The sequence below is a fragment of the Panthera leo genome, chromosome A1 (genome assembly GCF_018350215.1).
Source record: "Panthera leo isolate Ple1 chromosome A1, P.leo_Ple1_pat1.1, whole genome shotgun sequence".
In the NCBI taxonomy this organism is placed as follows: domain Eukaryota; kingdom Metazoa; phylum Chordata; class Mammalia; order Carnivora; family Felidae; genus Panthera; species Panthera leo.
Genome location: NC_056679.1, coordinates 63,645,828 through 63,673,753, shown reverse-complemented (window position 1 = coordinate 63,673,753; position 27,926 = coordinate 63,645,828). Strand labels below are relative to the sequence as shown.

At 33.7% G+C, this 27,926-nt stretch overlaps 1 protein-coding gene across 1 annotated transcript in view; it reads right to left on the bottom strand.

Moving 5' to 3' along the window:
- The window catches only part of GPC5 (glypican 5), a 1,402,048-nt gene that overhangs the window by 914,389 nt on the left and 459,733 nt on the right, over window positions 1–27,926 (bottom strand). Inside the window, exon 6 of the mRNA XM_042928851.1 lies at window positions 22,249–22,369. Within this exon, the coding sequence (XP_042784785.1) occupies window positions 22,249–22,369 (121 nt within the window). The remainder of the gene's footprint in view (window positions 1–22,248; window positions 22,370–27,926) is intronic.

Here is a 27,926-nt window from a genome sequence, read left to right as displayed (position 1 = left end):
TTCAATTAACTATTTTTAAAGTTCTGCCTCTGGATTACTGCTGACCTCTCCTATAACCTCTGTCTGATTTTGTTCACTTTGGTACAGACCTAGAAAATCTCCTACTTGTTGGTAAACTGACATAGGCTGGGAGGTGATTTGTGTTAGTTTTTAAAATAAATTCCTTCATAAACTTGAAATCCTAAAGCTTATCCCTAGAGCAAGAGTGTCAAGAAGAGAGTCCATGGGAAGCCCAATACAGGCATTTGGGAGGCCATAGATACAACCAGTGACATAATATAACCTTGTTCCCAGAGATATTTTAACATGAAAAAAATGGTACATCATACAGAAGCAAATAAAACATCACAAGGGCAGTTAATATAACAGAATTAACCAAATTCAAATTACTATGTATTCAGCTATGTAACAACAATTATAGTTATACATCTAATGAGACATAGTATCTGTCTTCATATAGCTTGCATTCTAATGGGAATGGCCTCTAGCTATAAATTCCTGTGATACATGGTAGAACACATTAGGAGCTACAAAAGAAATAAACACAAAGTGATATGGAATATAGTGTAAACAACTCAAGGAAGTTTAGGCGGTATTTCTATATCCTTTAAATTGCAGCTTCCCTAGCTAATAGCTGAGAAAACCTGCATACATGGCATTAACTGTGTATGTCTCAGTATTTTTCAATCCATACAATGGGTTGATTCATATTTCTTATATAAATGAATGAGATGATTAAAATGGCGCATGTAAATACCTAGTAATTTATTGCATACATGGTAAATATTCCATTAAAGTAGAACTCTTACATGGAAACACTCTTTGTAGATATTACTTCTGACTAGGATATGTAAGGACAGGGAAGTTTCAATAAATCTCAGCAGAGAAGGGGATGATTTATTCATGATAAATGAATTTTGGATTTTTTGTTTATTTATTTTGAAAGAGAGAGAGAGAGCAAGCAGGGGAGAGGCAGAGGGAGAGGAAGAGAGAAAGAATCTCAAGCAGGTTCCTAGCTATCAGTGCAAAGCCCAATGTGGGGCTTGAACTCCCAAACTGTGAGATCATGATGTGAGCAGAAACCAAAAGTTGGACACTTAACCAACTGAGCCACCCAGGAGCCCCAAGTTTCAGATTTTCAAAAGACAAACTGTGAAGTGGGTTGCAGGGGATTCCACATAAAACCAACAGTAAGAACCAAAACATAGAATAGAAGATACACAAGTTGAATGCAGCAAACAGGTCTGAGCAAAAAAGACCTGTGAAGAAATGATGAGAGAACAGAATAGAAAAGGCCTCTAAGCCTGGATGTGATTCTATTGATAATGAGGAATCTCTGAAAGTTTGGTCAATGTAACCCTGAAAGAATACTTCTAAGAAAATGGATTCTTTTGTTAAATATATTATAGAAGTTCTGCATATGCAAAGCATTTTTAGAGATTTCTAGTATATATTAACATAGCAATGCAAAAAAGCAAACTCTATCCAACTGTATTTAACCTAAATTTTATAAAGTTATTTACTAAACAAATTTCCATCTCTGTTTCCCCATGGGCAGCATCTACTAAAAACTTTTATTTTGGGTATTACAGGAACTTACTTAGAGAAATGTGGTCTAAAGTCTGTTTTAAGAAGACACAGTTCTAGCCGACCTATCAGTTGGAAGATAAGAGTTTGGAGGCTAGGAGACCATTATAAAAGGTGAGTTGTGAGTTAGTATGTGAATGGCTTAGTTTGCAGATATAAAATTGAGAGAAAGGCATAAATCAGAAGCAACAATCCTTGCCATATGATTACTGAAAGACAAAAGAATATGCACAACCCAACAGAGACTCCAAAATGTTAAGCCCAAATGATTGTGTCATCTGTAATAAAAACCGGAAATGCCGAAGGAAGAACGAGGTTCAGAGAAAAGGGACAAATTCTGGAAGTGTTGACTTTTGGGGCCTTCTCTGAAACTTTCAACCAGGCAGCTGAAGATTTTGTTTCAAGTGAACCAAACTTAGTTTAAAACACAGGAGGTGTCAGATTCAGGACAACATGTGAAAGAGTCAAAGCTGAATAGGGCACTATCTCTGCTCTTGAGGTCTCAACTTTTCTGGACACACTCCTTCATTAGAGAAGACCCAGAAATCTTTCAGGGGAAATCTTGGACATGCTCATGCTTCTCCTGAGTCTGCCATCCATTCATTCATATCCTTGAAAGACCCAACTTTCAAAAAGAGAACATCATCCCTCCCTCACACTAGGCAATGTGTCAAAGCACACAACCCTCTCATTTTGTTGTTACACAAAATTTTTGTATTACACTCTCTTTCAAAAAATAAAACACTGGATTCTTTACAGCCAACATCTTAAGGAAAGTTTGGTATTAGGGAATAATATTTCCTTGAGAACTGCTTGCAGCATAGGGACACCATCCCTTGAGATCAGTGTTTTTATATCAAGCTGTGTACAGCATTCAGAGTTCCTGTGGAGAAGAGTCAGGGGGCATCTGAGAAAGCACAAGAGAGTCCATGACAGGCATTTCATGCTCACCAAATATTCGTGCACTTCCACATATTTCAAGGACTTCCAGTTACGTTGGGATCATGTGAAAATATCTGACAAACAGACTATGCATTAAAGTGACATGTACCCCATTGGGACTGAGGCTGGAAAAAATCCCTACCTCATTTCTATACTCTCTCTTCTTCTGCCTCAAAGTTTTGTGTCATGAGTGCTAGAGTTTACAGATGGAAGAGGGTATCCTGACCAATGTTGAACTTTATATGAGCAACAAATAAACAATGATTCATTTAAGCCACTGAGAATTCAGATTTAATGCATTTTGTTTTGTTTTTTTAGTTTTGGGGTTTTTTTTTGGGGGGGGGGAGATGTGGGAAGGGGTATTGGGGCCAACACAGTGGGATTAATACAGAGCTCAAATGAAGAGAACAGCTCCATGTCAGCTAGAGTTTTTTCGTGTTGGACTTCCAAATAAAACTTACTGGTAGAAATCTTTAGCAGATCTAATGCTCTACATCACATCAATGTTATTTTTGTCTCAGTTGAAATCATCAGAAAATTACATATTTAGACCATGGTCTGTAATAGAATTTTTTTTACTGATTTGCTTTTTGATGGTATACACGAACTTAACAGAAGTTAAGAGAACTCAATAGAACTCAACACTGTAATCATTATACTGATAATATTGAGTTTATTGCCCACCATGTCAAATAGGTTTATGAGAGCCCATTTAAAGAATGTCTCTCAGATCTCAGAAGTGGGAAGAACTAGAATTCTCCACAGAAACTTCTATATTTTTAATTCAAAAATTAATGGGAGAGAACACGTTAGAAAATGGAAGATAGGACATTATCAGAAGGATTCCTTAGTCACATTTGACGCATTCCTTTCAATAAAGAATGTCAAACTGTAAGAGGAAAATTAATAAACCTAATTGTTAGAGTCACTCAACCAACATGTTAAAGGGTCTAGAAATTTTCTCATATGAATAATAGTGAAGAGTCAAAGAGTGATTAGTCTGAGGCAGAGAGGACTTGCTAGGGTTTTTGAAAAGGGTATGTATATGGGTTTGGTAACGGGGGATGGTGGCCGTACGGTCCTTGCTTTCACATATTTAGTGAGCTGCTATGTCTTAGGTGAAAACACATAAAACTACCTTTTTTAGAGGCCAAAAAAGGCTCAATATTGACAATTTCATATGGTTCTACCTAATGGAATAGAAAATATAGTTATCTGAATTGTTTATTAGGGAAGAACTGGGGACAGTATTTAGACTTTACAAAAGTTAGATTTTAGGCTAAAATAAGATAGAAATTTTATCTAGAATCATTCCAAAGTGGACCCATGAATGGAATATTAGGTCCAAAAGGCAAGTAATATCAGAGAATTCATGTAAGAATTCCATGCTTTGAATTTAGGTTGGATATGTGATCTTGATGTCTTTCATTTCTACAGTCCTAATATTATTACATAACTTTTAAAACATTCTTGTAAAAATGTTCTTCAGTGTTGGTTTTCTCAATTTAAAGATTTGCTTGCAAACCAAATGTTGAGCCTAAAAAAACACACTCAGGGCTGGCTTCATGGGCATGTGACCTGCTTATTAAAGCCTGTGCACCTGCTATTGTAGGATCTCTTCGGAATCCTTAGTAACTTTTGAAATAAGAGATTTCAATTTCCTACATTTTCATTTCACACTGAGGCTTGAAAATTATGTAACTAATCCTGAATACATAGTCTTCTTAAACTTTTATGCAGATTAAAATGATAAATGCACATTAATTCTAGGTCATTAAAGACTAGTTTATCACCTTTAAATTACATTTGGGAATTGTCCTTACATATCAAAATTTATTGCCCCAAAAGATCATTTTGTAATAACTATTAAATAACGTATGCCAGCATGCTTTGGAAACTGAAGAAGTTCTAATGGAATTTGGGTGTTTTATGTAAAATTAAATCATAAAATGTTTCCAAAGGTATAAATAAAAATAATTATGGATAAGACTTTTGGAGAGGCAAAAAGCAAATCTATGACAATATGCCAATTCCACTTCTTGAAAATAAATAGACATGAAACAAAGAATAAAGGGATAGCAGGAAGGCAGGGAAATGCATAACTATTTTGGTCACAGCTTCTAGCAACCCATTAAAATGACAACCAAACAGAGGTAGCAACAGATGTATCCACCATCGAAAAAAGTTAAATTAAATCAAGCGATAAATTTCAAATGAAGTAACTGTTCAATGAAAAGGAAAAAAAATAAAAATCACATCTGCTTACACAGCGATGAAGCATGAAAGATTCTGTTGAAAGTTTATGTCGAAAATTAAGATATAGATAAAGCAATCTATGTGCACTCATCCAATAACGAGAAAAGAATGAATTGGTGGATTAGTGCCAATTTTAATTTTGAAATCCTCAAAAAAAAAAGAAAGAAAATTAAGATTATTGCTGATAGACTGTTTCTACTATAGCAGACAATCCAGCTGAAACTCTAGAAGGACACAAAGTAAATTCATTTTTAAAAACAAATAGTACAGTTCTGTTCTTTGAAAGACATATGCATAATATGGGTTTTTTCCCCTACTTTAGAGACCATTTGACTTGAAATTCTTATATTCTTATAAATATTTTAGATAAGGAAATAAAACTCATAATTATTTAACACTAAAAGTTGAAATTACTCACTATATCATTGTTACTAAAATAATAGCACATGCAGTCCACTAACACCAAAAAAGTCCAGGTGAGTATGGAAAAGTAAGGTTGGAGGGAATCAGATCTAAGTTGAGATTGCCAGAGCCATAAGAAAAACTCTGAAGCCTACTGAACTCAAGAAGGATTTCTGGACCCTTTGGAAAAGGACTGAATAAGCATGATAGTGGAAACTGAATTCCAGCTGCCCTTCTCTGGACTTACCTGTAGTGGAAAAGGACTGAGAAGAAAAATTTCAAGTATTTACATTTGTGAAATTGGTGTTGAGAAGACAATCTGTGAAATATTACTATTTCTTTGTAGTAAAATTTCTTTGTAGCTTTATGCCCCTTGTCCTTCATTCTAGCTTTCACTATGTTTCCTCTTTGTATCTCTCCTCCTTGCTCCTCAAGATTTCAAGCATGCTATGACTATGAGTCCTTCCATTTAGCCAATGTTTACTGTCTTTCCAAATTCTTTTTTGATATTGCTGTGACCATGAGTGATATTTTACTAAAGGAGAATAGGATGTAGATTCCTGGAAGTTCAGGGATATGGGGACTGAGGAGAGATTTCTGGATTCCCTGGGTGCCTACTTCCACAGGTTGCCTTCCTGATATCCTTAACTTCTGGAACTCCTGCTCTGGCCTCCTTTTAAGGCCTAGAGCACAATTAAGTGTCTCCTCTTGTCCTGCATTTGCACCACACTGAGGATCCTTTGGAACCCTGAAACATGCGATGTGGCCATTTGTTGGCTGCCAAAACAAACAAACAAGCAAACAAACTTTTAGAACTCCTCACTCCAGCCCTCCTATACTGAAACATAATTCATGGCCCTTGGTCAGTTGAGGGACACTATCAACTTGATCACTTTCCAAATACAACTTTCCTTTCTTTACTCTATGATGTCATATAGAGATATTCCATGTAACTCCTACTGCTTGATCCAATGGGACTATGATATGAAAATTACATTACGATAAAAATAGGTAAAATAAATGCTTATTGAAGTCCTTTACAACAACAATATCAACTAGTGTCTCTGAGTGGGACAGATGTTTAGAGACCAGTTTAGTGGGGGACATCATGGGGAAGAAAGTAGGTGACACGCTATGTAAGGAAGTATTAAGAACAAGCAAGTCGTTTGTTATTCTTCTTATTAAGACAGTCTGTGTGCCAGGTTAACATGTTTCTTAAAAACATTAGAATGATCATTCAGTTCAGCTTAACAGTTTAGTAACTGAAAGCTGATTGAGAGTATACAGATATGTGTGTGTGTACACATAACTTATATACGCACTTATGTGCAAAATCAGTTTGAGCTTGTCTCACTTAAATGGATCTACCTATCGAGTTTGCTAGGGATATGCTTTAGACATGCTTTAGATAACTCAAGATAACTCAAGTATTTCTCTGCATGCTTTCATATTCTTGCCCATTGAGGAATCTTCTTAAAAGAAGATATATAATCATTAGCAAAGAATCCATAGTCCAACTGGCTGTATTTCCATCTCCTCATTCCAGTGACAGATTTCATGGGTTGGGAAGAACGAGGAGATCCCAACTCCTTCTCTATACTACTAGTTTATGTATGTATTTATTTTTAAGGCTTTTTAATTGTACTATAACTAACATACAGTGTTATACTAGTTTCAAGTGTACAATATAATGATTCCACAATTCTATGCATTACTCAGTGCCCTATATTATTAGTTTTAATAGCTGGCTTGGTTGAACAAATTCTAAGCATGGAATGCAAGAAACAAAAATTATGTTTGAAAGCACTGGTATCCTGTAACATAACAGCAGTATAAAAGTAGTTCTTCCTAGATTGAACCTGGAACTTTTACATTTCCAAAATCCTCTCTATTTTACAAAAGACAGAAAAGGAATTCTACTACTGATAATTGCAAAGGCAAACAGGTTGCAAATGTTCTGATCATCCTATATTTCTGTCCTGTTTCACGTTTTATAGATAAACAATGCATCAATATCAGAATGGCATCTTGTTAACAATGTTAAGGCAGAATTCTAAATTTTCAAGCATTTCTAGAAAAGCAAACTATCGATAATAAATTGTATTTACAGAGAACTCTTATCTACTTGAATGAATTGAGAAATCTAGAATATTAAGTCATCAAGAAATGATTAGTTAAATGATTTAATTATAGCACAGCATGTTTTTCTGCTGATAATGTTACTAATTATACTTTAATAAACCAATCCCAACAAAACAATTACAATCCAAATGTTTAACATAAAAATCCAATCTCCTTTGGAGCTAAGACTAGTATTTCAAGTGTAATTTCTCTGTTAGAAATTTATTCTGATTTTTGTAGTTCATCAAAATAAATCAGTATCTGACTTAGCAATAAATTCTATCAGTTCAAGTTTTCTCTACAAAACATTAACAATAGCACAAAACATTCAAAATACGGAGAAATATTTTATATGATGATTTAAGTTGATGTGCCTTTCCTGATCAAATTGAAATACAAAGTTTTCAGATTGGTGCAAAGAAGGCTTATAAAAATACACTCAAAGTGGAAAATATGTAGCAATGTTATGAATATAGAGGAAGAGTTTAAATAGTATTTTTATATTGCACTGTGCTTATGCAATGCCTTATTCACACAAATGAAAACAATGTCATGATATTATTATTTTTAACTCTTCAAGAAGATTTTGGTAGATAAGATCATTTTTGAGCAATTGTTTACTCTCTCCCCATCTGTATCCCTGGAGGAGGATATACGTTTCCATTGCTTGGCTTTAGTATTTCCTGTCTGACTTTGCTTTGGCCAAATGGATATCTTAGAGGAACAAACACAGAAAAAGGTGGCATGTTTTTGCACAGATGGGCTTGTGCTTTTGACTTCTACCATAACAACATGCTTTCAGTTCTGTGATCTCAGCAGGATGACCAACATGTACATCAGATCTGGACTTTAAGCAAATCCCAACCAAGCATGGCCTGTATCAGGTGACTTGTAGCTGACCACAGGTGCATGAACAAGAAAAAAAATGCTTATTGGTATATCTCAGTAAATTTTGCATGGTTTCTTAACACAAAATTATTGTGACAATAGCTTAACTGCTACGAAGGTGTTGTTGAGCATTTCTGTTATTCAGTCATTACATTTACTATGTGCAAGTTATAATATCTTTAAAATAAACTAGAACTATGTTCTAATTGAAGAAAGTTGTACCACAGTATTTCATTAAATGTCCTCTGGTAATTTGCTTTATATTCACTCTCAATTAAATGCCTTCTAGGTTCTTAAAATTGTGACTAATTTTGCGAAGCTAGATCAGAAATCTTAGTATAAAATCTACAAAGTGAATCCTTTTATCTTTTTATTATGGAAATAAATGTTTTACTATAAGCAAATGTGGTCTTACTCAATTTTGTGAACCTACTATTTCGGAAATTTCCCGATCCATAATAAAACTTCAATAACATTAGTTGAATAAAGTAAAGAGATAGTATCAGTCTTCTGTCAGCCTTCTCTCACCTACTTACTCAGAAGCATACCACATCATAATTGCTATAGGTATTGTTTCTATAATATATTCACTCTCATCAATGCCCTCATTTAATCATATTTTTTACTCCCTGTATTATTAACATACCTGGAACCTAGTGAGGAAATTGGTGTTTGTTCAGTGAATGAATGAATATATGGATGAATAAAATAGAAGAAGAATTTTAAAGTTATAATTTAAGATTGAAAGCATAGTATTTATAATTAGATTGATTTTAAATAGTCTCTATTAAAACTTGATAATTGGGAAGATGCATTTTCCTGTTCCATTTAAATTTTACACATAGTGATCGACTTAATTATAAATTTCATTTCTTTATTCAGTAGATATATATTAAACATTTCTTATCTTTCCCTGCACTCTGCTAGTCACAATGAGAAAATAACAGGTATATCCCATGACATGATGGAGATTATAGTCAAAGGCATCATAAATGATGATCTACATAAAGGCTTGTTTTAAATGGATAATACTCTCAATATTTTTGTTATTACAAACCCAAGAAATGCATTTATAGGTTTGCAATACGTTTTAAAGTGTCAGATAAAAAGGTATTTTAAGAATGGGTGAAACATGACACTTTAATGAATTAGCATAGAAACATGACAAATACTCTAGTTATGAGTATATTTGTGAAACAGACATGGAAAATGAGTTTTGTAATAAGACTACTGTGTCCTTGGATGAAATATGATAATTTTGCTATTCAATATTTATCAATTAAAATAAAAAACACAATATTGTTGCTTACATCAGAATTTAGGTATATAAATAACTCACTTTGATAGGCTTGAGGCATGTTTCCACATTTTCTAAGATGTGGAATTAGAAATTTAAACTCTATACATTTTAATGGGTGCAAATCAAATATTTAAAAATTTCTAAAAATTAGGTCTTCAAGCTTTATTAAGGGCCTTAAGAACATATTTATTTTCTAGAAATGTAAACTTTTCTGATAATGTGATTCTTTTACAAAACCTTGAAAAGATCTTCTTATCATTAACTTAAAAATGAATGTGTACAATAGAAAGTCACTAGGATTGAGTAAATTTAGCAACTATCTTGTTTTGTTACATATATATCTAATAGATTCAGATTTGACTTTTATAATTAACAGACGACAAGCTCATTTGCTTTTATAAGATAGAAAGAAAAGGAATGTTAAAGGAACTTAAATTAGATTTCACCATCTGTTTAATGAGTTTCAGGCCTTGTTTGATAATAAATTTCCAGATATAAAATTTCAAAATGATCATTTTCAGAAAGAGTAACTGACCTGACTTGTAAAAGGTATATAAATGCCTATTCACACTCATTCCTATAAAACTCATGATTTGTTTTATTTCTAATGAAACTGATTAAGCTTCCATTATAGCAATGTGAAATACATAATAAATGCAGAACTTATATTCATAAGAGTTATCATAGTTCTTAAAGTTATTATAATTCATATTTTAATTTTACAAATAGGACTTTTACTTAGTTTGGTTGTTAATAAATCTCTTTGGAGTATTTATTTCACTACTGCAATATCCTGTGCCTAAGAGACTTTCCCGTCAATCCCCCATGACCATATTCTGCTACTGTCAGCCTACTTTCAAGGTGCATTAACTGCTCCAAAACTATAGGGGGCCATCTGGTTAAGTGCTTCTGAACTGCAAGAAATATATCCTGAAACTCCTCTGCACTGACGGATTACATCTTCAAACCACATTCATAAAATGATAGTTAAGTAATTACAGAGTACAGTTATTGAGTCTGCCACTACAGACTCTTAACATACCTGCAGAAAGCTGAGAGTACACATAAGCCAGTTAAAATTTATGGATGGCCAAAGAGTGCTTCAGAAAATCAGGTGAATTATTTTCTGCATGCTAAACTTTGGGGTATTTGGAGTCAATTTCTGGCCATTGCCAGGAGACGACTGTACATGGCCCAGAAAACTGTGAATAATAAGAGGAGAAAATCTGGGCTGTTTGGGAAGCCTTATAAACTATTATGACCCTAGGAATTCAGAGTTCAGTGAGGGTGTTTGAACTATGAACTTGAATTAACATGCAGAAAAGGTAGAGGAAAGGTTTCTCATTTTACCAGCACGAAGATCAGCCTAGTTTAAGCTAAAAAATTAGCAATGTTTGTGTGATAAGCCCAAAACACTAGAGTCAGAATAGGAAGACAAAGGTTAGGGTCAGAAATAATAAAAAATAGCAAACTAACCAAGATATTTGGATACAGAGAAAGAGGCCACAGTCAATACCATCCAATACCCCAGTTTTTTAATTCCTTGATTTTTCTTTTCTAAGCAAGTATTCTCGTAAGTCAGAGAATGCCAAGGAGAACACAGGAGCACACAGGTTCTTTGTCAGAAAAAAACTGACACATGATGGATAACCAGGAATTACAAAGAAAAAAATAGGTACAATTGTTTTGTTGCAATTAAAAACTACAACAATTTGTTTTGTTTTCTCTTGTTTTTAAGAGAGGATGAAACACCGAGAAGTAACAGTTGAAAAGAACTGAAACATTAAGGAGTACATCTGTGGGGAGATTAGATGTCAGGTTTGTGTAGAAAAGGGGAGTAACTAGCTAATGAGGCTTGAGACATGGAAGATGAGATCAAGCAGGTCCATATAAATTCTGATGTAGGGTTTCCCTTTCATTTGAAAAATCATGTTTATATTTATCAGAGTAATAAACATATCTAATAGAAAACTGAGTAGTACCAAAAGGTCTATGTTAAGAAAAAATAGCATTCCTAAGCCCAAGCACTTTATATGCCATGTTTCCTGCTCCTGTAAGCAGTAGTAATCAACCTGATGGATTTTTCTGGTATTAACCTTACATATCTACATAACTTGTAGTAAATAGGCAGTTTTTCTGTTTCTTGAATGTCAATTCTTGGCAATATTTATCGATTTTCTATGTTATACCACCAACTCCCCATTTCTTTTTCCCATCCAACTAATATAGTTTTAGCAAGGTTTTTATTAATGTGATAGTTGTATCTACAAATCTACTATTTACTTCAGAGCAATATCTTATTATGATTATATTTTTTCTGTAAAATTTTTCCCCTATAATCTATAATTGTCATGGTATCTATCAACTGCCTTGAATCTATCACATCTTTCTATGTATCTACCCTGTTTTTTTTCTCAAATGCTTTAGCAGATCTGTCAAACACTTAGTAATATCTTTTCCATACATTCCAACATCTCACCTTTTTACATTTATTTATTTTTGATAGACAGAGAGAGACAGAGCACAAGTGGGGAGGGGCAGAGAGAGAAGGAGACACAGAATCTGAAGCAGACTCCAGGCTCCGAGCTGTCAGCACAGAGCCCGACATGCAGCTCAAACTCACAAACCACGAGATCATGACCTGAGCCAAAGTTGGACACAACCGACTGAGCCACCCAGGTGACCCCAACATATCACTTTAAAAGTTACTATTTTTTCCTTTTTAGCTTATAAAATTCCCTTCCATAGCCACCTTTTTCCCTGTTCTGATGTTTTCAATCTGATGTTTAGTTTCCTAAACCCCATATATTCTTATTTTTTTTATTACTCCCATTGCCAAGAGCTTTCTACAAAAAGCATAATAAAATATGTATATGTGCATCCTTACCTATCTGAAAATCTTTTTATCTTCATGGTTGACTGCTAGTTTAGCTGGGTATAGAATTTCAGGTCAGAAATCAGTTGCTTTATAATTAGAAAGTATTGCTTTTGCATTTTTGTCTAGGATTCCTGTTGATAAGCAACTATAAATCTAACCCTATCTTTGTATGCATTACACACACATATATAAATATATATATACACATATATGTATATATATGTGTATATATATATTTATTTTTTTCACTGGAAGATTTTGATATCTTCTCTTCAATATTCAGAAGTTTCACAATTATTTGTGTGTGGTGTATGTTTCATTGATTGTGATGGATCCTTGGTGGGTTCCATTTGGAGTCATGATTCCTTACTTTTGAAAAAAAATGGTATTTGATAAATTTCTTCTATTAGTTTGGTTATTTTCTCTGAAATTCTTATTACTTGGATCTTCTGGAGTGAAATTCTAATGTCTCATCATCTTTCTATTTCCTTCTCTTTTGTGTGTTATTTTTTTTATATTTCCTTAACTTTATCTATAAAACCCTTCCATTGAATTCAATTTAAAGAAATTAAAGAAAGGCACAAAGATTCTGGGATAGAGTGATCAGAAAGCTTGAAAGGAAATCAAAGGAGTGAGAACAAAGAAAATATAGTCAATAGCACAGATAAGTGATATTAAATGTTCAAGAGAGATAACAACCTATAAAAGGCTATTAGATTCTGAACAACAACAACAAAAGATAATCAATGACCTTAGCAAGAGAATTTCAGTGGAGTGATGGAGGCAGCAATCAGACTGAGTGGATCAGGAAGTAAAACAGGAAAATTGATAAAACTTTACAGACATTCAGATATTAAAGTTAAAAAGGAATTACATATTTTATTTAGCACAGTATTTGCAAAACTGTTAGGATTACGTAGGATAAGCCTTCAGTATACTATACAATTATTGCCAGTATAAAATAATGTTCTATATAGAAATGAAAATTCATGTCAAAATATTGAAATATACTTATTAATATTTATTATGTAAATGGATTCATACAATATGTGATCTTTTGTGACTGTCTTCTTTTACTTATCATGTTTTCAAGGTTCTTCTATGTTGTAGCATTTATCCATAGTAATCACTTTTAACTGCTGAACAAAGTTTCATTTTATAGATATATAATATTTTATTTACCCATTCATCAGTTGATGAACATTTGAATTGTTTCTACTTTCTGTATATTATGATACACATATATCTGTATATATATATACATATATATCATATATCATATATATCATATATTCATATCATATATATCATATATTCTGTATATATGTATATATATCATATATCATATATTCATATCATATATATCATATATTCTGTATATTATGTATATATGTATATATATCATATATCATATATCATATATATCATATATTCTGTATATTATGATATATTATGTATATTATGTACACTGCTATAAACATTCATGTACAGGTTTTTGTGTAAACACATGTTTTCTTTCCTCTTAGGTATACAGCTAGGAGTAATATTTCTGGCTCGTATGGTAACTCTATGTTTAACCTTTAATAGAACTATCTAATTCTCAAAGTAGTTGCATGATTTTACATTCGACCAGTGGTGTTTGAGAGTTTCACTTTCTCTACATCCTACCACACTTGTGATTTTTTTTATTTTTTTGATTATATAACAAAATATGTTAGTTAAGGTGACTATAGACATACAGCTAATATCTACAAGAGCTGGAATCTAGTCATGCCTTGTGGCAACTCAAAAGTCATGCTCTTGGGGCGCCTGGGTGGCTCAGTCGGTTGAGTGCCCGACTTCAGCTCAGGTCATGATCTCACAGTTCATGAGTTCGAGCCCCGCATCGGGCTCTGAGCTGACAGCTCAGAGCCTGGAGCCTGCTTCCGATTCTGCGTCTCCCTCTCTCTGCCCCTTCCCCGCTCATGCTCTGTCTCTCTCTGTCTCTCAAAAATGAATAAACATTAAAAAAAAAATTAAAAAAAAAAGCCATGCTCTTTAGCATACTGCAATATTGTGGCCAGTTAATTTTATTGAATAAAAGGAACTTTGCTATTTATTTATTTATTAATTATTATTATTATTATTATTATTTTGGTTCTTTGACATTTTATAGTTCCTGAAAAATTCAAATTCTGGTAATTTCAATTTTTTGCAATAAATATAAATTTTTATGGGAGATGGTTAGAATTTGGAATCTCATTTTGTGAAATTATATTTCATGTTATGTTTCAAACAGAAAGATTAAAGATCTTAGCCTATAAATGGTTCTAGTTTTACCTAATCACCAAAATATAAAGTACAAAAGTTCTAGTGTTCAAAATTCTCGCAATATGTTTGAGAAATGGAAAACCTGGTAGATAAGTGGCTCAAATTTTAATAGGTAATAATAATAATATCCAATACATATTCTCTTATGTATTGAATCAGCAGCATCCAAGCAAATACAAAGTAAAATTTTATCCAACATAAAACAATTACATACACTTTAAGTAAAAAAAAAATCAATGGCCAACCCAAATCCTTTCATTTCCAGTTGATTGTACACTAATTGAAATGGTTGGTTTTATGCTGACAGTTGATTTTTTTTAATGAAATGGTGAATAGTAAAGTTAGCGCATTATACCACACACTCTAGAAAAGCAACCTTCCATTGAATTTATTCAGACCAGCTAATTGCTAAATTAGATGACCATTCCAAGTTATTGAGTACATTTCAAATACTTTCATCTGAACCAAAAGATAACTAAATGTGTTTTGGTTACTACTGCACAGCTAAGTAAAATCAAAAGGTGTCTATCTTTCTGGAATATCAATATGATTAAGCCTGACACTGGTGTGTAATACAGATAAGTCAAAGTGCTGTGGTGAATTCTCAGAGCAAGAAAAGAAGTTTGTAGAAGTGAAAGAAATTCACAGAATCACCTGATACCACTGACCAATCAGTGGTGATTAACTGGTTCTGCATCACTATTATAAGCTATTATCAGTAAGAATAAGTTTCTAAAATGTGTATTAGAGTCAGTGTTTTAATGAAAAAACCTTAGGCCGTTTTCAGAATTCAGAAACTTCGACATATTAATGTTTTTAAACATCTCGTATATATTTTTTGTATATATAAACACTAACGTCATAACTGCCACTAAGTTTTAAGTTAGAACTTCTCACTCTATTACAGCTCTAAAGTTACCATTTATCATATTGGTATTCTAGGAACAGAATGGGAAAAAAGAAAAAAAGGCAATTTAGCACAGTCTTTTCCTACATGAAATAAAAAAGACTTCATCTCTGCTTGAATCCAGTACGTTATGAGTATTGAAAAACATATTATAAAATGTCTATATATTTTGTAGTTTTAAGCAAATGGTTATGATTATTGCTTTTTCTCACATTTAAAAATCAAATTTATTTTACACATGAAGACATATTTCCAAGGAAGTTTTAGTCTCTCTATAAAAATGAATATTTAATAGAAACTGATAATATTCTCTTATGTATTGGAATTAGGAGGTTTGAAGAAGTAAAATGTTACTTAAATCCACTACTTTTAACAACACTGTAGCATTTATTGGTTTTGCAATAAAAGAATTATAGAAAATTATTGTTATATTACTTTTTATGTTTCACATTGAAAGTAGGTAAAGTAATTTCTAAGCTATGGGTCATTATCATTTATAACTAACCATGCTTAACAGTTAGGTTTTTAACTGCTGACATCACTTTTTTTCTTTTTTGGAAAAATGATAGATATTATTTAATATTTAAAGATAAATTGCTGCAAAATTGTGATTTTTTGGCTGACAACTCTGCCCTAAACAAGCTTAGTCAATATGAACAACAAGAAGTTTTAAAATAAATTTGCTAAGAGAAGAAATCTGAATTAAATTTTTCATACATTTCCTCAGCCACGATAAGAGGAATCAAGTATTGTTTACAATCTATTATCAAAGGGCAATTTCGTCTGATGCAAGCATCTAAGAAAGTTCATGTTAACCCTTTAGAACTTCTCCTTTTATAAAATTCCTCACCATACTCATCACAGGTAATTTTCAAAGGTATAAGCTTGTCTACCTCAAGCAGCACAGGCTTTAAAATGTAGGAAACCCCTGGGAAGCATGTTAGCACAATGGCTTCTCCAGAGAAAGGGGTCAGAATCACAGATGGCAGAAGGCCAGGCATGATTGTCCTCTTTTCTCCAAGGTTCTTGTTCCCAATTCAGAAGGATTTACAGAGGAGGAGGGGACTTTGAAGTGTCTGAGATCCCTGAGGTCCAACCTACAATCTGTAAGTCTCCATGTATATCAGATCTTGTGAGCAACTTATTTTTTGTCTTCTAGGTTTTAAAAATAGAGGGCTTGTCCTAAACAAAATAAAATTAAAGTTGTGTCTGCTAGGATCTTTCTCTAGGAAGCCTTGAAACTTTTTATAAACTATTTTCTAAAAATTTTTTAATGTTATTTATTTTTGAGAGAGAGAAAGAGACAGGGCATGAATGGGGGAGGAGCAGAGAGAGAGGGAGACACAGAATGTGAGACAGGCTCCAGGCTCTGAGCTGTCAGCACAGAGCAGGACACGGGCTCAAACCCACAAACCGTGAGATCATGACCTGAGCCAAATTGGATGCTTAACTGAGCTATCCAGGGGCCTCTAAACTATTTTCTAGTTAAAATATTTATTTTGGCCATACTTGGAGTACCCACAGGTGACACCAGTTCAAGCCAACATTTCTAAAGGATTGCTACTTTGGTCTCTAGAACTCCATGTGATTTTCCTACCACCCATGTGTAATCACTGCCAAATTCCCAAGTATACCTTCAACATGCTGAGAAAGTTGACATATATCCTGTGCTTCACTTCATGTATAAATTCTTACAATTTTCCTGAATAAAAATTTAGCAATATTTATTAAAATACTTAAAATTATGAATGAATAGATTCTTGGTTATAGCATCTAGAAATATATCACAAGGGGAAACAGTTATAAAACAATTTACATCTGGAACATTCCTATTAGCAGTATTTATTACGGTGAAAAATTGGTAACAACCTAAATATCCAACTTCAGTTTTAGATTAAATAAAATTATAGTCCTTCCATATGATAGAATATTATACAGGCACCAGCAACCACATTGCAGAGCATTTTATTTTATGGAAACAAATACGTTACGTGTTATTAGGTGAGTACTTTGTGACACAAAACCAAATAAATGTACTCTTGAATCTCATTCGGTTATACCAAAAATGTAAAAGTATTGATCTAATTATATGTATAATTAAGTCTAGCAAGAGCCTAGAAGGCTTGCTTATTTCCTGATCCTGCTTATTGTTTTACAAGTATGTTATAAGTTATTTATTTTCCACTCATTTTGAAAATTTTCTAAAATAACCCATTTCAATTTCTTATAATGGACATTGATTATCCTTCAGTAAAAGAAAAGTTAATGTTACTAAATACCTTGTCTGTCCTAGATCAACTCTCTATCTACGTGGTATCACATACATTTAATAAATGCTTTCTCCTTTCCTAGACTTTCAGAATATACATCTCTCATATGATTCTGCTATTTTATACTATCCTCTAACAGTTTTTGTTGAGAATTTATTCTCTAACAAGAAGGTGGCCACCTCGCAGTCCCACGACTTACATATTATCTAACGCTGATGTCCCAACGGGCACCTCTTGCTGTGTGGTTGCCACTGAATCCTGGATGTTCCCCTTGAGAGTCTGATGTATTTCAAATGTAACAGAGCCATAACTTCCAATTAACTCCAACAACTAAACCCCAGATTGTTCCACTTCCAGAATTCCTTGTTTCACTTAATGACACTATCATCCCACCCAACGTAGTTTTCATCCTTGCTCTCTCCCTCTCAATCCCATTTCCAATCCATCAACAAATCCTGAGTAACTCTCCTTCTCCTATGTATCTAAATCTCCCTGCTTCTCATATTAGCCATTCTTCCTATTCTAGTCCCAATCACCACAATCTTTTGTTTTGTTACTTTCTTCCTCTATGTTTGTTCTTCTTCTACTTTTGGTCCATTTCCAAAGTGAAGCCAAAACTACCCTTATAAAACATTAATTATATTATATCATCCTCTGCCTACAGTCTTTGGCTTCCCATCCCACTTAGGATAAAATCTGAACTCCCTGCTGGAACTATCAAATCTTAATTCAGAATCTCTCTCTCTTACCTGTTCACTCACTCTGTTCTGGCCACATGGGCTTCTGTTTGTTCTTTGAATACAATAAACCTATTTCTGCCACAGGTCCTTTGTATGTGCTATTCCTTTTGCACCAAACACAGTTCCTCAGATTTTCCTGATTCTTTTCTTTTCCTTAACACCAACCCAAATATCCTCCTTTTAATGGTCTCCAAAAACACATGCTTCTTAAGTACCTTTTCCCACCTCATCTTGTTTTGTTTTCTTTATAACATTTGTCAGCTATAGTTATTGTACTTGCTATTAAGACGTTTAAAAAGTACCATTTCTTAAAGTAAAATTCCTACCCACTTGTCTAGTTAGTGACTCTAATTACAGAGGTTACAGGGTAGGAAAGGCGGTACAGTTCAATGACAGGCCAAAAGAAAGGTGTTTGGAGGCTAATTGTATGGAGCCAATTTACTAATAAATATGGCTGGTTTATTTCCACATATCTGCATAGAAGGACAAGGGCAAGAGGAACATTTACTTATTCATATGATGAGAGATGTCATTTTAACTGTTAAATGCACTTAATATCCATCGCAATAACAAATAGATTGAGTTCTAGCCAAACATAAATAAATGATGATCTAAATCCATAGATTAGATTTTGAAATATATTCCTACTTCTACTTCCTCCCTTTGTCTCACACTATTCCAAAATTAAGAAGTTATCACTTATAGAAGACAATGTTCTGAAACTCTTCAGACCTGACACTTTGTCAGGTCTTTATAACTGTCCCTTGATACTTGCCAGGGCACACACATATTATCAATAGTCATAAGTCTAGCGAAAACAAAAATGTTCCTTCATCTCCAGGAGAGCTGCCTTAGGAAAGAATGTGTTCTAAGATATTAAGTGTGAATATTTTCATGCCACCTGTACAAAATATGACTTTCTTCTATCTTCAATAAAAATCTAAATTTCAATCATCATCCTAGTAGACTTTAAAAAGACAGACCTCAAAAATAGCATTTTATATGATATTCTCTTGTAGTTCTAGAACAAAACTTAAGTACGAATAACTGGAGATCTTCACAAATGTAAAGATGAAAGAATGGGACTCAATTTAACACAGGAGATAAAAAAAAAGTGGGATTATTTCCCTCTGCCATCTTGAAAAGGATATGGCTTTAAACCTATGAAACAAGAAGATGGTGATGTTAGGCTGAATGGACAACATATCCGTGAACTGGTTTCCTAAGAGGTTTTATAAACCTTTATATTTTGAATATCTACTTATTTCCTCGAGAATATGGTTACTTATATCTGTATACTCTTTCCTATATAGCTGCTCCATCCCTTTTACTTATAACAGGTTTTCATCATGTATGTATTGAATGCACACCTGCTTGACATATATATCTACATACTTCTACACTATAGCCATGTGCATTGCCCTCTTACATGTGTTACCCACCTTCCTACAACCAAATAAATTAACATGATGAGACAGAATAAATATACACTGAAGTTTTATTTTTCCTTCCTGCCCCCCAGTGGCGTAGCCTGTACACTCTCTGGAGACTGCTTACCCCACTTTGGAGACCGCTAAAATTTTGCCATATCCCAAGGAGAGAAACCAACTCATCTTAAAGCTCTTTTGATTTTATGACCAGTGAACACTCGAATTTCTGAATAATCTAGATCTGCACACCTTATTACGGTTCATGATGCTAGGAAGTGCTGGCTAGACCAAGGCATTCGTTCCTTCAGCCACAGGTTATATTGTTGGCTGCTCGTGATTCAGAGCTGAGTTAACATACCACCCACCTCCACCCTCGCAGCCTTTATCCAATTACTGGTCCAATGATCCAATTCCTCATCCAACGCAGGCCAAACTGAAAGGCTGAAAGCCTCCAGAATTCCTACTGGATTCAGATGAGGCTTCCATTACAACCACAATAAAGTTCAACTGCTCTCTCTTTAAGGCACCACTTCTTCCGGTCTTTTTCGTGATTATAACGTCACGCTGCCAGAAATCTCCTACACAGATATCTCTGTCCCAGGGTCTCTTTCCTGGGAAACCTCAACAATTATGTGTCGAGTTCCTAATAAATTGTTTACGGAGCCACTGGAAATTCAAGAATTAAAATAATACCCTAAATTTTCCTGAATCCCCATTTGGTTCTCACTGAGTCAGGACTAATTTCACCTGGAGGTCTTCTTTGTTTTTTTTTATGAAAAATCAAGTTTCCAAAAATTCCTCCTTTTGAATGCCTGAGCGACATTTACTATTGGGCTTAATATCACTGCTTCTGAGGACAACAGGGTTTGTCCATCTTGATCTCAGCCATTCTGCCTCAGGCTATGGTCTAGTTCATACTGCTCACTACAGTACCTCCTTCAGTGTCACCTTAGCTCCTGACACAATCCCACAACCACTGAGGTCCAAGAAATGTCTGAACACTTGGCGTAATAACAGCATAAAGGACTTAGTTTATCTGGGAAGTGTCTCTCTGAGGGAAGGCTGTGCGGTTAACTCACTAGTAGATGTGACACCACTTTTCTCTTACACTTTTCTCAATGGCACTTAACTTTCAGTTCTGCCATCCAGGCTGAGAGCTCTGTTTCCCCAACGCACCAGTCATAGAATAAGCAAAATACCATTATTGCCTCCTGGACGGGATACATGTTGGACACAGACCCTGATATCCTCCTTGAATTTCCTTTGATGAAGATACAGACTTTGATAAAAATGGAATCCTAAGAACAGACCCTACATAAACTTAGGTTTTGCAGAGCAACTATGAAAAGCATACCAGTGACTCTAGAATATTTGAATATTAATAGAGTCAGTACTTTAAGTTTGTTATGTTAGTTATTAGAAATAAGAATCAACTATCCATCCAAGGTTCTACTTAGGAAAAATGAAAATATATGTACAGATTGTTATAAAAAGACTAATAACTAGAAAATAGTCCTTCTTACCCCAAACTCCAACAAATGAAGAATGGAGGGTGGCCTTCACAGCATGTAACATAATATTTGATTCTAACTAAAAGATTAGTTCAGTGAAGTGTTCTTTTGATAGAAATTCTCATGCTTCATATGCTATATGTTAAAAACAGCAGTATATACTCACTTGATGACATATTATTAAAGGTAAAACAGAAGTATTTCATAAACAACCAGATTATAGATTATAAGTAGATTATAAGGTAACATGTAAAACATGATACAGAAAATAAATACAAAAAATGCATATTATTCATTTACGATAACTTTTATAGAAAATGGAACAAAAATCTTCACAGCAAGGCTCAGAGAGTTGCCTGCAAATGACTTACTTGTTCTTTGTTTCCTCTAATTGTCACAGTAGACTCCATGTCTAAAGCTTATTCACTGGGCTGAAGCTTATCCTGAGATTTTCATCACATACTAAAATGCTGAGGCTATGTCTCCTTTTCACAGATACAGACTGCCCTCCATTGAAATACTACTGTACATTGATTCTGTATGAAAATCGCTTGAATATTTCTAAAACTCTAGATACAAATAATTTATTCCAATACTCACTCTTAGATAGGACTATTAGGATTAACAGATTTATCACATGTAATGGAAAGTGACCACTTATTATTTACCATTGATTATACCAATAAATAGAGTTTCAATCACTTACCTGAATAACGTGTTTTAGTTTATCAATAATTTGATTTATCACAGGATCAGTTCCTCTGACTTTGACTTCGGGATTTCCAGATTGGGCTTTGATTCCATTTCCAACCACACGCTGAGTATAGCTAACAAAATGAAAAGTGGAAGATATATGAGTTAGTAACCTGGTCACAATATGATCTGCCATAACTATTTGAACATATTTGAGTTCAGAATATTGTTCCTTTAAGGGTACATGACAATATACCCTGGCACAGCTACAGTATTTTTTTTTTGGTAAATGCTTAGCATGTAAATATAGACTACTCTAATGTTTTTTCTCTAAAAGACCCAACCAAAGATTGTGTTTTAACATCACTTATCAATATACTAAAGAAAGCTAATACACATTTCACTTTGTTACCAAGTCTTGCTGAATGACACATATGTCTGCATCCATATTATCTGAGTCAACTTACTTCATTTTATATAATATGCAAATGAGTCCCAACAATATCTTTTACATATTGGATCAGGAAATTATATATATAATTAAATGTAATTAAATACGTATTTACATAAAACATATATATGTATATATAAATATGTATTTACATTAAATATGTATTCATATACAAATATATTTATATAAAATACATATACATATATTTTAACCACACAAGTCAAAATTACAAACATTATAAACAACTAAACTGACAAAATATTTTGCAAGTAGACAAAACACAATCAGCTTTCACCAACGTATACCTAAACAAGGGTCTAGTAAATTGTGTTGTATGTAATGGGGTGATTGTATAGGTGGTTAAAGTCATTGCAAATTACTATCTTCCCAAAATGATAATCACACAGTATCAACTTAGTAAGCATACACATGTTTAGATTCATCAGTCACGATCCTAGGAATGAAGGAGAGGTTTAGCATGCTATGGGGATAGCTAGAAGGAACTGTGTATGTCAAGTGAGAGGTAGGAATAACACAGGTAGTAAACACTGAGCATTCAGAGAAGTCCATCTTGACTAAGACACTTGGGGAAACACTAAAGAAGTTAGAGCTTGTGTTAGCCCTTGAAGTATTACGGAAAGAATAGGTCCTAGATGACGTAGTTAACGCAAACTCCAGAGCAAAGGATGACATCCCAGCAGGAGAAATGGCAAAGGCATATGAATGACACACACAGGGAAGAATAACTAGGTTTCTATTTGCAAAGAGCACAAATGGGGAAAAGTAGGAGATAGGAGGTCACACCCTGAACATTCCATACTCTCTCCACTTAAGACTTTCCTCTGAGCAATTTGTTTGTTTAAATAAAAGTCATAATAAAGTGGTCTCAGAGACTTTTCAACAAACATTTTCATATGTTTAATATAATTTTTCTTCCCTCTATTTGAGCAGACTATCACAACTATCCATATGAACCGTCTGTAATTTTCTACAGCAATGGAATCTCTTTGAAAAGATGAAAGGAGATTCCACTGTTGACAATATGGCGACACAAAAGAATTTTCAAGGAATATCCAGCTTTACCCCAAATTTTGCATACACAATGACCAGTTCATAAAAGTGGATCAAACAATTCTTAACTAGATCCTTCCAATTAAATGATAGAATTGTGGAGGGCACCTGGGTGGTACAGTCAGTTGAGTGTCTGACTCTTGATCTCTGCTCAGGAGATGGTGTGCATTGATGGTGCAGAGCCTGCTTGGGATTCTGTCTCTCTTCCTGTCTGCCCCTACCCTGCTGTACACATGCTCGCTCTTGCTCTCTCTTTCAAAATAAATAAATAAACTTAAAAAAAATGTAAACAGAAATGATGGAACTTTTTCATATTGATAATATCAATTGGACATGACAAAAATAATGATATTAATAAATCTTTTTTATTTTAAAACAACCTTGAACCCACTTCTTCAGGCAGAAATAGAAGGTACAGAGTTATGCATTCCAGTATACATTAGACACTGTCAATATGTGCCAATAACCAGTGGTAGAAGGAAACCAAGCCCACAAATCTATTAACGTGTAATAATATTTTTTACTTAGGAGGAATTGAGTAAAATATAAATATTAAGCTTTTCTTAACTCCTCTATAGCACTATTATATTTTTCTTCAAAATATTTCAAGCAGATTGCACATGTGGCTGCTTTATTAATGTACTATTAACAATAATGAGTAATATGAACACATAAATAGACAAATGCATGTTTATCATTCAGGCATTGTTTTAAATACTTCCTTTGTAGTCTGTCACTTTATTCACATGATAATCATTTGTTGTGGTCATGAGAATGTGCCTATAGACCTCAAAGTACTGGAAGTTTAATTGCTTAAAGGTACATGGGCTTTGCTCTGAAATCTATTTCTGCATCTGCCCCCAACCAGTGACTGAGTGCAGCAGAGCTAATAAGCAGGGCCATCACTAGAAGACACAGGGCTCCTCTGGTGACCAAGTTTGTCTCAGGATTCCCTGAAACCCTTGTTAACCTTTCTTAGGCTGCACTACATGGTAGAATGCTTTCACTCAACCTTTTTGCCATCCCCTTCACTCTGGGTCATACATGCTTCATGACTAACAGCTTTTCCAGCTTTACTCAGTGTCCACCCCATTTACTCCGATAGATATTTCCCTTAATAAATCCTCTTGTGTTTAATCCCTTTTTGGCATCTGCTTCTTGGAGAACCCAGATTAATACATCATATAATTTTTATACTGTAAGTATTCCTACTCTATAGATTGAGGATCTAGGATCTGAATAGGTTAAGTAACTTTCCCAAAGGCAACATTTTGTTAAGTGTGCAGCAAGGGTATGAATCCAGGGAACATGAGGTCCAAAATACAATCACTCAAAAATTATTAATCAAAACTCCTGAAATCAACTAAGATAAATTGGGATACAATTAGCTTGGTGCAAAGTGCTTGTTTGTTTGTTTTGATCCTTTCTTTTTTTTTTTTTTCTGTAACTACAGCATTTTCAAAAGTTTTACTATTTATAATTAGGAAAGAATGTACTATTTTCCTCAAAGATCCCAAAGAACAGTTGTATATTACCAGCTGGTGGGGTGAAAAGAAACTAATAGACTTCAAGTGTGCTTTAAGATTTTCCTGTTTGGGGGCACCTGGCTGGCTCAGTCAGTTAAGCATCTGACTTCGGCTCAGGTCATGATCTCACAGTTTGTGAGTTCGAGCCCTGCATCGGGCTCTGTGTTAACAGCTTGGAGCCTGGAGCCTGCTTCAGGATCTGTCTCCTCTCTCTCTTTACCCTTCCTCTGCTCATGCTGTATCTGTCTCTCTCTGTCTCAAAAATAAAAAAAAAAATTTTTTTAATTAAAAAAATATTTTCCTATTTCTCTAGAAACACAGACAAAGCGAGTAATGGAAAGTTAGTCTTGTATCTTAATTTTAAATACAGTAAATTCTTGAACAACACACGTTTGGACTTCCCTCAGTCCACTAATACATAAATTTTGTTTTTCAATAAATACAATATTATAAATATATTTTTGCTTCCTAATTATTTTCTTAATAACATTTTTATTTTCTTTTCTCTAGCTTACTTTACTGTAAGTATAGTTAGTATGTAATACATATAATATACAAAATATGTGTTAATTGACTGCTTATGTTATTGGTAAGGCTTCTGGTCGACAGTAGGCTATTTGTAGTTTGGGGGAAGTCAAAAGTCATATGTTGATTTTTGATTATGCTCATAACCCCCACATTCTTCAATGATCAACTGTAAACTGTTACTTGGTTTATGGTTCGTGGGTTCAAGCCCTGCATCAGGCTCTGGACTGATGGCTTGGAGCCTGGAGTCTGCTTTACATTCTGTGTCTCCCTCTCTCTCTGCCCCTCTCCCACTTATGCTCTGTCTCTCTTTCAAAAATAAACATTAAAAAAAAGATGTAGGAATGTCATGTTACTTTAATCTGAAGAATATCTCATTTTTTATTCTTAACTGTCACTGTTGATAACACAGATAAATGTTATCACAAATACAATCGATCAAGAATCTCATTCCAAACTAGTGTCTTATAGAATAGTTCAGGATCACTATTCTTATTTATTATTTAAATAAGGAAAAAGTCTGCAGCAGGACATTTAAGATACTTCAAGTGAAATATAAGTTTTAAAAATAAGTTCTTCTTTTCTGTTTTTGTAAGGTTAAGGAGAACCACAATGCAATAGCTGTTCATACATACCAGAATGGTTTAAATGAAAAAGACAGATGATACCAGGGGGAACTGGAGCCTCTTCTGGTGGTGAGAGTATAAACCAATGTAAACCACTACTTGACATGTATTTTAAAGCTAACATATCCCGTGGCCCAGGGGATATACTCAACAATGTTTACCAAAAGACAGGTATAAGAACACTCAGGGAAGTACTATTCAAAATAGCCCCAAACTGGACACAATCTCAATGTTCATAAACATTAACATGGGAAAATAAATGGTCATATATATAAATATAAATATATAAATATATATATTTATATAATGATATATGATACAGCAATGAGAATGAATGAATGACAACTATACTCAAAATCTTATATAAGCTAAATGTGGAATGAAAAAAGCAAGATATGGAACATATTCTATTACCCCATCTATAAAAGTTTAAAAATGAGTCAATAATGTTCTAAATCACCATAACTGCTACTCTAGAAGATACGGTCTAGAAGGCTGAAGGGGCTCCCTGGAGTTCTAGTAATATGTTTCTTGATTTGGGACCTGGTTACATAACAATGCTCATTTTGTATAAATAAAACAAAAACAAAAACAAAAAACACCGAATTGTAGAGTTAAGGTTTGAATATTTTACTAAATGCATGTATTTTCAACCTAAATAAAACACATCAAAAACCTCCTTGCTCTTTTTTCCTTAATATGTATACAATAGACAAATTGTCTCTGAACCATGTATAAATAAAAGATCCACGCAGGTATTTTTAACATGGTCTAAATGGTGGTGTCATCACTAAATTAGTAATTTAGGAGCCTAGATTGATATAAAAACTTACTCCCTGCAGCCTTGCCTTTGTATGCAAAAATATGGTTTCTAAATAAATAAATATTTTTCTAACAAAGAGTTTGAGTTTTTTATTATGAAATTTTAATAAATCATTAATCACATTTTCCTTCTAATGTACAAGTAATGGATAAAACATTTCAAGGATCCCTATAGAGGTTTCTCAACTTGAAAAATTGCTTGCATTTCAACTAGAAAAAGGGAATAAAACACACATCCACCAAAAAGGCCAATTTTTTGTTAGAGAAGTAGCAGACCCACCATCTGTGCTGATTTCTTCTAAGCAGGTCTGGTAACGTATGACAGCAACTTAATAGGGATACTCACTCCCCAAGTAAAACTTGCTTTTCATTAAAATGGAAAAAAGGCAAGCACTGACGTTATTTACATTCTATAAAGATGTTTTAAAATGATGATTAACAAGATTCCAATTCTCTATGTGTTCAACATATGAAATATTAAAAAGAAGTGTTATTAAATCTACACACAGTATGTCATTAAGAAATCATTTCTCCAGACTCTACCAACATTTCTTATTTGAAATTCATGTCATGCCCTACTAGTTGGTATTAATTTTACTTTATTTAGAACACAGAATTTGTTTCAGATGCACATCAAAAGTATGGTATTTTGATGTGTGCTCACATAATT